Raw genomic sequence first — 12,161 nt, forward strand, 5'->3', positions numbered from 1 at the left:
TCTGAAAATCAAAATTCACTAATAAGTATTTAATACTTAGCGTCTTGACTGCCAACAAATGTCTTCGGTAGCTTGGCGCCTCCATCCCTACTGCCTCCATCAGTGAGAAGCACTTTTTTAAAATGATGCTATCCCCAACTCATAAGCACACTTGTGAAGGATCCCAAAGCTTGACTTGAGAACAAACAACTGCCACCAACTACACAAAATTTCAGTGAATTATTGAAGCTACCAGTGTAATTGATCACAACTTCAGGATCAACCTCAATGAATTATGGCATAATGGGCTTCCAGATGATGCAGGATTCAAGTGTAAAATAACTGGCTGTAGTTATACTTTGCACTCCATGTGTTCAATAAAGGCCTTATCAAGTCTCTCAACTCAATCGTGCAAGATTCAAATTCAGTAAGAATATCAAGAGTACCCTCCATTCGCTAAAATGTTGCCTTGGTCTCCGCATAATTGTTGCCAAACTCCAAACCAAGGGTATTAAATTCTTCTTTCTTCACCATGGTTCGAAAAACTTATGTGCAAACTAGAGAAAATTTAGGCTCTGATAGAAGGACCTGGATTTTGTTATGAAACAATTACAGGAAAGAGAAGGAAAAATAACCTTGGGACACAAGGGTTTGCTAGAGAATCAAATCTCATGGCCAACAAAGAATAACAAACACCAAAATCCATAAACCGACAATTAGAACACCCTAATGCCTATTGCAACCTATTATAACCATCAGGCAACTTGGTCCCTACATTATCTTGTGCTTCGATTAAACCCATGAATGGAAAAAGCTCGGCCTTATTGCAAAACATGAAATCCCTATAATAAACACACATCAATCTGGCCCATTCCAGAATTTATTGAATTGCTAAAACACCATTACTGACTGAAATTAAAAATATTGAATGTTATAAATCTGAAAATTCCCTAATAAAGTTTATTTATTGTTCTCAATGTTCCTGCATGTAAAGTTCTAAAATAAAGAGATTCCCAAAATTCTTTGAGAATATTTTAGATTGAAATCTCCACTCTAGCTTCCAAATCATCAAGCCTTTGAGATAAATGCTCCAACTGAAGTTTAATCTCCTTCAACATCTGCCATTTTTTTTTAATGTAAAGCCATGGATAAATCTACTTGGATACCACTGAGGTACAAAAAGGTTGCAAAAGTTGAAATTTGCTGCAACTAGCCAGCTAGAGAACAAGTTCTAGTAATCCGGCAATGTTCTTTTCCAGAGTTTTTGTTAAAACTATATAGAAATACATCCATGGCTGCATTTTCACAGATGGAATCACAAAGCATTCATTAGCTATACTCTTATATGTATCCTGGTTCCCATACTGTGGCTACTATTCGCATTCCAAAGCATAAACACTGATGATAAAAGAAACAGTTCAATATCACTATAAATATTAAACAGCTCCCAAAAATTCCAGCACAGCATGAAAAGATATGAATGCCTACTGAAATTCAATTGTTTCTCTTCAGTGCTGCGTTAAATTGGCTAGCCTCTCAAAGATTAATTCAGCCAAGTCAGCATTAAACTCCAGAACATCATGAATGAATACTCCAGGGTGAAGTAATGCAAAGGCCTGGAGACTGTATACCGCTGACTGTGCCATCCAGCTATGAGTTTCAACAAATATCATGTCCTCTATGCTAAGCCTAGTGTAACAATACAAATATGCTGCTACAGCTATGTTAGCTCAGACTTTTCTACTTGGTCTATAAAATTTAAAACTTAGCATTAAAACTGAGGTTCCTAGGTACACATTATTTTTAGAGGATAAACTACAGCATTTATTTGCATGGAAAATATAATTAAAATGATAGTACTGAAGTCTCAAAGGAACTAAAGGGAATAGAAGAAAGCCAAACCATAGAGAAACTAATAAAACTGGGTTTAAGAAGAAGATGATAGAAGGTGATGAAGACAATGACAATAATTGTTCTTCTTGTTCTTATTGTTGGCATCATAATCATTTTAACCTTCCATATAAGAATCCTGTATCAAAAAAATTTGTGTAGAGAATACCACCAAAACTCTTACTCCCAAAAGTACTTTTCACATATTGATTACATATGTACAGAACTACAAAGAAAGATTACTACCATGAGGCATACATAATTTTTGTAGAAAACAAAAGCATACAGCCAATAAATCAAGAAATATGAGAACCCTCGGAAAAATAAGACTGATAAATTACATAAATTTGAAAAATCAGGGGCTACTAAATATAATTTGAAACTTCAGGAAAAAAAAAAATCTATAAAATTAGTATACAGAAGATGGTAGTAAGGAAAGGTTTAATTGGCCTCTTACAGCTTGCTCAGAAGCACCAATATATTTGTTTAAAAGCTCGGGCCCTTTCACTGATATAAATCGCAAGGAACAAGCAGCAGCAGCAGCACCCACTATATGTGTCTTGCCACAACCAGGAGGCCCATATAAGAGAATGTTTGACCGCAACCTTAAAGGAGCTTGTGAAAAGGTATTTGGGAACTTTGAAGGCAACTCAATGATCTGACATTGACATTATGAATCAACAAAGGAAGAGAATAAGAAAATACTAATGAAAGGTTAGAAGAAATTCTAAACCAATTTGGTTCGATAAAGAGGTATATGATGAGCACTTGTGAAAATGAGAGGAATTAAGAAAAAGACCAAGCTATTCTAATAACAGGAGTAATTATTTGCTTCTATCTTTAGTCTCCTTATAAAACAGTTGACATGTTGACACCAAAATAATTGTTGTTTCTATTATTTTTACCTAATTTACTCACCCAATCGACATGCACAAACGATCAGCTCATCCTTTTACCAAGTACATGAAAAGCAATGAAATTCAATTTCTTCCAGCCAAAAAGAAAGAAAATGAAATTGAGCTTCCAGGATAAGCTGGCAATTGACGACCATGGTTTTTACAACTATTGCTACGTCATAATGTCAAAATTTCAGATGTCAAAACACACGTGAACTCCTTAGGAGATGTTTTTCTATTACTTTGGTTTCTGACAAGTGTTTCTGGAAACGAGAACGAAAAATAGTTGTGTTGTTTTTTTACCGAAAATGGTTTTTAAGAACATAAGACAGAACTTGCGTCTGGTTAGGTATTAAGTCCATTTTCTATGTTTTCTTCCTCATATAAGTGACCAAGTATTTTTTTTTCTCAACCAAACAATAAGGGTAAATACGTCTTTTTAAGCGTTTTAGAGTTTTAAGTACTCGTATACAAACCATTTTACCCTCACAGCAATATCACTCTTCTGCTGCCATCTCTCTCTCTCTCTCTCTCAACCATCATCACACCTCCTTATAACCATCATCGGAGCCCCCACCGCAGCACTTTCAGCCATCTCTTTCCTCAGCTCTCTCGCCTTTTTTTTTCTCAGCCAACCTTGCCAAAAAAAACCCTCGCTGGAGGGGTGGCCGTAGTCTATGACCAAGCTATGACCACCCCTTTCCTCAACTCCCTTGCTTTTTCTTTTTATTTTTTCAGTCACCCCTAGTCAGAAAACCTTTGGCCAAGAGGGTGGCCAAAGCACCTTCCGACCACCCTTGTCGGCCATCCTTCTAATCCGGTGACCGATCTGGCTGTTGTTTGGTAACCAGTAGTGAGAAGAGAGAAAGAAAAGAAGGAAAAAAAAAAACAGAGATAAAAACCCAAGCATGCCGTTGATAGGATTCAATTTTCGAATGAAGCACTGTACACTTATAGTGGTTGTGCATATGTTTTCTGCCCTTTAAAATGTTTTCTGTCCTCTACGTTTCAGTTTCTGAAAACATAAAAATAAATAAATAAATAAAATGTTTTTGGTTTTTGCTTCTGTGCTGTTTTCTGTTTTCTACAAATTGTTTTTGGAAACAAGAAGCCAAACGCTGCCACCACCAGCAAAAACAGTTTTTTGGTCTTTGAAAACCAGTTACCAAACAGGCCCATGCATCCAGAGTTCGTTATCTGAGGTCTTTCAATGAATTGTCACATTTTCGTAAAATTTTCAAGTGTTCAGGCATTTAAGAAGCAGGGACAAATAGATATTTCCCACATTTCATACTTTTCACCAAAATGTAAACATCAGCATATTACACATGGAGATTTTCCAAATATGTGAAAAAGGGTTGCAAATACTAAATGGGCTTAGATCTGAGGATCAATTTCTTGATGGCTTTGTTCTGGTGGCATACATGAATTTTGCGTCCGAAGGTCTTGGGAGGTCATCTTTATCCAGATTAGTTGCCGCGTACTTCTCTGGGTTTCCCATACCTTGGATAAATTTTATTTTTATTTATGCTCTGTATGAGAAGCAGTTTATTGTAAAAGAATTGTATTTTAGCCGCCGCAGGCTTGTTCATTCCTTACAAGTGCTTTCACTCAATGGATGACTGCCAGAGGTGTTGGGATGTAGCATAGGAAGTGTTAACTCTCTCTCAATGGCGAGTTCGTCCCGTTGGTGGTCAGTAGAGTCTAAGGAGTTTGCTTTGTCGGTGGTGGGTGGATTCACAGGCATTAGGATCTATGAAAAACGAAAAGGAGTGACAAGGTCCATTCTTATAGGCAAGGATGAGGCTGCCTGGTTGCTTAAGTCTTTTCATGATCTGGTTATGGTTCATGACTGTAGAGTGTTTTGGAATCAATCCGTTTCGGGATTTCCGCGGATTCTTGCGCAGCAATGTGCAAATAGGCATGGTTACTTTCTGACCATAGAAGAATATGAGGGTAGAAGAAGGAAAGGTTCTGTCTTGATGCCTAAAGGGAAATTTGGTGAAGGGTGGAAGCGTTTCGGGGAGGAGCTTCGTTTAGCTTTTAATAGTCTACATGCTGGCAGTACAAGCTATTCGAAGCATTTTCAAGTAAAGGAAGTGTCAAAGCCTAAGCCTAATTCTGAGATGAGGAGGAGCTATGCTGAAGTTTTGAGAGCTTCTCTGCCGAAGGATAAGGCGTCATATTCTTTTACCGAGGAAGATTTCCAGACCCGGGCGACGTCTTCGGCAAAGGGTTCTCATGATCAGCTGCTCGTAACGGCAAAGCTGATTACAGCAGAATCTGCTAGGTTGAAGATAGAAAAGTTGGTGAATGATTTTCCGGCGAATCCTGCTGGGCTGAAGATAGGAAAGATGGTGAAGGATTTTCCGGCGAAACCTGCTGAGTTGAAGATTCAAAACTCACTCTCTGCTTTGTCGGATAGCGAGTCTGCTCAGACCTAAGGGGTAGGGTGGCGGGCTCTAGCCCCTCTATGTTGCCCTCTGCGCCACGCAAGTCACATTTCGGTGATTGCCTCAATCTGCGCAGCATCAGGAAGACGTAGGAGACGTTGCATGAGGAAATCGGGTATTGTGTGAAAGGTTTGCATTTGTTGGAAGACGAGTTGATGGGTAGTGGTTCAAAGCTTCCCGGTCCCAACTCTTTTCCCAGGACCCAGTCTAATTCCTTGGGCTCCAGTCTTCCTCAGCCCAAATCCATGATGCCCGCAAGACCCTCTTCGACCCGAGGTCCACCAAAGCTAGCCCAACTTTCTAAAGGTAAAGCCCCCTTGCATTTTCCCATCAAGAGGCCCAAGTTTTTGTTTAAGTCCAAGGCTGGGTCGGTTCTTCGCCCTATTCCAACTCCCCAGTTCTCGTTGGACGTCGGTGCTTCTACTTCCGTTGTGCAGTCGGAGTCGTTGGGTATGGGTTCGGCCATTTCGAGGTCCGTGTTTAGACCAGGAGTTCCTGGCCGGGTTTATCAGCGTCGGAAAATACAGAATCATCATTCTTCGGCTGTTTGGAAAGTTAAGCCGAGGCAGACCAAACCGGATGCGGGATTGAGTCAGAGCAGGGAGAAGGAGGCGGTCTCTTTGATGATTGGGGAAGAGGACACCTCTCTGGCACCCGAGGAGGTGCTGTGTGGTGGGGTAGGAGAGCCAAAAGTCTTGCAATTAGCTGGTAGACAGTCGGAGGAGTTATCAGTCTCTTTTCTTGGGCTGGAATCAGACGGCTTTCATTAGTCTGGGCTCGGCTCATCTGTAGTTAGAGAGACCACCGATTTAGGAGAGAAGGGTTCTGTCGTTGGAAATGGAGTCAGTATGGCTTTGTCGGAAGAGGGTGGAAGTTTATTGATGGCTCCGCAGATATCTAGTTCGCAGGTGTGTGCTGGATTGGATAGTTCTGGGTTTGGTGTGGATTTAGTGGCTCAGAGGCAAGAAGTAGGCAGTCTTGAGCTGGTATTTTTTCCACATTTTAAGGTAAAGTGGGTATCGGTTCAGAAGCATTTTCAGTGGGACCTCTAGTGGAGAAATGTCTCTGGGAAGGAACAGGAGACAAAATGGAGAGTGGGTCTACTTTTAAAGGCGTGGTGGCTGAGGAGGGAGCTCATCTAGAATGTTCTTCGTTTTTGCTAGAGCACAGTCCTGAAGGCCTCTTGCTTCAAGACAAGGTAAGGGATGGTAAGGGGGAGTTAGAGAGTTATGAGCCAATAGTTATTACTCCACCGGCTGTGGAAGGTGAAGATGGGCAGAGGGTGTCGCCTAGATGGGTGGTGGAAAGAATTAAAAGGTTTTATCCAATTATTGGGCTATCTTGTGGTTGTTTCGAGGACAGATTGTTGGCTTTGTTTGAGGAGATTGAAGCGGCTAGAGACCTCTCTTTGGCTGAACCTAAGACCAAGTATTCGCCTTCACAAGGGGTGAAAGGGCAGAGGGAATTAAATAGGCTGGCTTGGTCTATTAACTATGAGAAGAAAGGGGATCATTCTAGAAGAGGCAGGCATAAGGGTAGGGGTCCATCTTGCTTATATGACGCCTAAAATATTAATGTGGAACGTTAGAGGGCTTAATGCGATTGAGAAAAGATTGGAGATTAGAGGGCTTATAAGGGTTTGGAAGGCGGATATTGTATGCTTGGTGGAGACAAAGATGGTTGTTATCTCTAGGGAGGTGGTACGAAGTTTATGGGGTTGCTATCATGTTGATTGGTGCTACTTGGGTGCCAATGGAGCATCGGGTGGGATTTTGTTAATGTGGGATAGAAGGGTGGTGGAGAAAGTGGAGGAGTGTCTAGGTAGATACATTGTTGCTTGTTCTTTGCGCAACACTAGAGAAAACGTAGTTTGGGCTTTTGGGGGGGTTTATGGTCCGAATGATGACAGGGAGAGGAGGGATTTGTGGGCTGAGTTAGCTAGATTGATGAGTTGGTGGTATATGCCTTGGTGTATTGGGGGAGATTTTAATGTGGTTCGTTTTCCTAGTGAGAGATCTAGTGGTGCTGGCTTCTCTGCAGCTATGGAAGAGTTTCAGACTTCATATTCATGCATAATTTGGTGGACCTACCCCTTGAAAATGGCCAGTTTACTTGGTCTAATAATCAGGAAGATCATATTTGGTCTAGAATCGATAGGTTCTTAGTTTCTCCGGAGTGGGAGGAACGCTTTCTTGAAGTGTCACAGAAGAGATTGACAAGACTTCTCTCCGATCATTTTCCTTTGTTATTGGATTGTGGGACAACAAGACGAGGAAACAGGTATTTTAAGTTTGAAAACATGTGGCTGAAATTCGAGGGTTTTGTTGAGCAGGTTAAAAAGTGGTGGATGTCTTATGAGTTTTCTGGTTTGCCAAGTTTCATTTTGGCTAATAAGTTGAAGGCTTTGAAGTGTGATTTGAAGAAATGGAATGAATAAGTGTTTGGTGATATAGGGAAGAAGAAGAAAGAATTATTGGAGGGTATTAGAGAGCTGGAGTTAATTGAAGAATGCCGTTTCCTAGAAGAGGATGAAAAAGTTCGAAGGGTAGATATGTCGAGAGAGCTGGAGAAGACTCTTCTTTTTGAGGATATGAGCTGGAAGCAAAAATCTAGAGCTTTGTGGTTAAAAGAGGGGGACAAGAACACAATTTTTTCACAGGGTGGCCAACTCACACTGTAAATTCAATCAAGTGGATTCTTTGAATATTAACGGTATAATTTCCAGGAATCTTGCAGAGATTAAGGAGCATTTAGTTCAATTTTACAACAATCTGTACTTTGAGAATTGTTCTTGGCGGCCTAGGGTGGAGGGTCTATCTTTTTTATCCATTGATGCGGATGAGAGCATTTGGCTAGAAAGAGCATTTGAGGAGAAGGAGGTGTGGGAGGTAATCAGAGATTTGAATGGAGATAAGGCGTCGGGTCCTGACGGATTCACTGCGGCTTTCTTTCAGAAGTGTTGGGATTTTTTAAAAACTGACATTATGGATGTTTTTGCAGAATTTCATGCTCGAGGCAAGTTTGAAAAGAGTTTGAATGCTACTTTTGTCTCTTTGATTCCTAAGAAGACTGGTGCCATGGATGTGAGAAATTTTCGCCCTATTAGTTTGGCAGGGGGGATTTACAAGATTATTTCAAAGGTTCTTGCAAACAGATTTAAATCCGTTTTGGGCAAGATTATCTCCAACACTCAGAATGCGTTTATTGGTGGTCGACAAATATTAGACTCTGTGCTTATTGCAAATGAATTAGGCTTGACAATTTTTGACACGACCCGCGAACCCGGCACTAACACGACACGAAAAAACCAGGTTTGGGTTTGTTATTATCTAGTTCGGGTCATAATTGGGTCAACACGATTATAACCCGGTTAATTTTTTTTTGGCCCGCTTTAGCCTTTAGGCCCAACCGTGACCGTCAGATGTCCCTCTCCCAAACCCTAATCACACCTGATCTTGCCTTGGCCTTTGACATCCGAAACCACAACAATAATACCCCAACCCAGCAACAAGCGCCGCCGCCTCCTTCCAATCCTTTGCCAGCTTCCGCCACCACTCCTCCGCACCCCAGCTCCGCCGAGTTCACTGCCGATTCAGCGGACTTGGGTTCTGGGGCCGCCGGGGAGGAGCCCGCGCGAGCCCTCAAGCGGCAGCTCCACAAGCGGTTTGTGGACGCCGTCGTGCACTTGGGGATCAAGAATTCGGTCCCCAAGACAATATTGCAGCTGATGAGTGTGGATGGGGCCGCAGCTGATGAGTGTGGATGGGGCCGATGGGCTTACCAGGGAGAACGTGGCCAGCCATTTGCAGAAGTACCGCCCCTATCTCAAGCGAATGGAGGGGCTCTCTGGCGGCGGCGAGGGTGCTGGTGGCGGTGGTGGCGCCGGTGGATTGTCTGCAACCACGGATCCCGCCACTGACCATTTGTTCGAGAGCTCACCGGTGCCGCCGCATTTCCTGCATCTGGGGTGACCTAATTCGAACCATTTCTTCACACGCAGCAAGCAGTAAACAGGTTCGTCCATTCGTGGCCTGTGGGAGTCGGGGTGGCAACTAAACGGGTTCGTCGGGTAACCCGAGTAATAGGTGCGTCGTGTTCGGGTTACATGTTTAGACCCGATTAATATTCGGGTCGGGTTCGTGTTATACCTGTTTATGCAATCGGGTTGACCCGAACCCGACTCGTTTACCCGAATTGCCAAGTCTAAAATGAATGTGTGGATAGTCATATTCGATCGGGGGACCCAGGACTCCTGTGTAAGCTAGATTTGGGGAAGGCATATGATCATGTGAACTGGGATTTCCTGCTTCATTTGTTGCAGAGATGTAGTTTGGGGGAAAAATGGAGGGATTGGATACGTTTTTGTATTTCTACGGTAAGATTTTCTATTCTTGTAAAATGGAACCCCGTCAGATTTTTTTAGTAGCTCTCGTAGTTTACGACAAGGAGATCCTCTTTCTCCTTTGTTGTTTGTGGTGGTTATGGAGGCTTTGAGTCGGATGCTGACTGCCGCATTGGATCAGGGTAATTTGACAGGGTTTTCAGTGGGTTCCAGAGATTTCGAGGCCTTAGTTGTGAATCATCTTCTGTTTGATGATGACACATTGATCTTTTGCGGTGCTCAAGAAGAACAAATTCGACATCTGAGATGTATCTTCTTATGCTTTGAGGCAATTTCTGGTTTGAGAATTAATTTAGGAAAATCAGAAATTGTTCCAATTGGTGAAGTAGAGGATGTCGAAAGGTTGGCTAATCTTCTTGGATGTCGGGTTGCATCTTTGCCTATGACTTACTTGGGTTTGCCTTTGGGGGATTCTTACAAGTCCACTTCAATTTGGAATAGTGTTATTGAAAAATGGAAAGGAGGTTGGAAGGTTGGAAGCGGATGTATTTGTCGAAGGGTGCCCAGTTGACTCTTATTAATAGTACGCTCTCTAATATTCCTACATATTACTTATCTTTTTTCCTATTCTAGTGAGGGTGGCTAATCGTCTTGATAAAATTCAAAAAGATTTTCTTTGGGGTGGCATTGGTGACGAGGCCAAATTTCATCTAGTGAATTGGAACAAGATTTGTACTCCTTTGCATGCAGGTGGGTTGGGAGCTCACAACTTCATCCAGTTCAATCGAGCACTCTTGGGTAAGTGGTTGTGGAGATATGGTAGGGAGAGAGAGGCTTTATGGCGATCGGTGATTGATGCCAAATTTGAGAGTTTAAAGGGTGGGTGGTGCTCAAAAGAGGTTTCGGGTTCTTTTGGAGTGGGTGTATGGAAACATATAAGGAGGGGACGGGAGAAATTTCGCAATTTTGTTCGTTTTGAAGTGGGGAATGGTTCAAATATTAGTTTTTGGCATGATTGGTGGTGTGGGGATAGTTCCTTGAAGCAATGCGTTCCAGCTCTTTTTAGTATAATAAGGAACAAAGATGCAATGGTGGCGAATAATTTGGTTGTTCATAATGGTGTAATTCAGTGGAATGTTCTCTTTACGCGACAAATCCAGGATTGGGAGATGGATATGGTCCTTTCTTTCTTCGATCGACTATACTCCATTTCGGCTCGACATGGAGAGGGTGACAAGTTAGTGTGGAATCCCTCTAAAAAATGTTTATTTGAGGTGAGATCCTTCTATGAAGAGCTTATTAGGAAAGATGGCCCATCTTTTCCATCTTTTCCCTGGAAGAATATTTGGCGTGTTAAGGCTCCAACAAGGGTGGCTTTCTTCGTATGGTCAGCTACTTTGGGTAAAATATTGACGCATGATAACTTGTGTAAGAAGACTGTTATAGTGATTGAGTGGTGTTGTTTATGTAAGAAGAGTGGGGAGTCTATTGATCACTTGTTGCTTCACTGTGAAGTCGCCCGAGATCTTTGGAGCTACATTCTTATTTTATTTGGGGTAGAATGGGTTATGCCACGAACGGTGTTGGAGTTGTTGAAAAGTTGGGGGGCGGCGATTGGGTGTGGTCATGCTAAAGAGGCTTGGCGGTTAGCTCCTCTGTGCTTGTTGTGGTGTATTTGGAGGGAGCGAAATACATGGCTGTTTGAAGATATAGAGACATCTATGGTGGAGCTACGGAAGCGGTTGCTCAATACGTTATATATTTGGATAGCGCCCTATCATAGTTTGAGTGTTTTTACTTATGTAGACTTTTTAAATTTATTCTTTGTTCGTTCATTTTAGGGGTTCTCTTGTATACTTCCCGTGTATAAGGGTTGCGCCCCTCTGCGCGTTTTTTTATAAATTGCAATTACTTATCAAAAAAAAAAAACTAAATGGTACAACACCAAGTGGAAAAGAAGACTTAGAACCAGGAGAAAACAACAAAGTCAGAAGCATAAAACTCTAGCCGGGGCAAGGCAAGAGGGCCTATGATGTGATGTTTTAGTCTCTGGGTTTTGTGGGCTGGTTTTGTCGGGGTCTTTGGGTTTCCTCTTGTTTTTGAGTTTTTCGGGTGTTTTTCCTCCCTCCCCTCTCTCTCCTGTTTTGGTTTCCTCTTTGTATACTCCATGTATGCTTAAGGACACCTTTTACGCTTTTTATAAAGTTCTCTACTTATTTATCAAAAAAATATATATATCAGAGAAACTTCACTTAACTCCCCTGAACTTTTATTACTTTTGCAATCTCCCGCTCAAAGTTCAAAAACTCTCAATTTAATGTATCGAAATTACAATTTGTTGTAATCTCTTCCGTTAAGATTAGGGGTTAATTCAGACCGTCAAAGCCCCACTAGAAGCTGAATAACACCATTCCACGTGTTGACATTCCCACAAGCTACACATAACACAAATTGAAATGAACTCCAATTTAGATTCTTGCAAACAAATAATATTTGTCTTCCACTGTTTGAGCAAGTTTTTGACTCTTAAGGCGTTTGTCACCTTCATTCAACCCTTTCACATTCAATAATAACACTTAGACTCCATAAAGAACCAAGCAT

General features: G+C 41.7%; 1 protein-coding gene across 2 annotated transcripts in view; it reads right to left on the minus strand.

The window, feature by feature from the left end:
- Positions 1 to 12,161, minus strand: part of LOC133851359 (peroxisomal ATPase PEX1) — a 37,145-nt gene that overhangs the window by 8,120 nt on the left and 16,864 nt on the right. For both annotated transcript variants that reach the window (XM_062287742.1, XM_062287741.1), the window contains one exon: positions 2,327 to 2,527. In XM_062287742.1, coding sequence (XP_062143726.1) covers positions 2,327 to 2,527 — 201 coding nt within the window. The remainder of the gene's footprint in view (positions 1 to 2,326; positions 2,528 to 12,161) is intronic.

This window comes from Alnus glutinosa, chromosome 12, assembly GCF_958979055.1.
Source record: "Alnus glutinosa chromosome 12, dhAlnGlut1.1, whole genome shotgun sequence".
In the NCBI taxonomy this organism is placed as follows: Eukaryota; Viridiplantae; Streptophyta; class Magnoliopsida; order Fagales; family Betulaceae; genus Alnus; species Alnus glutinosa.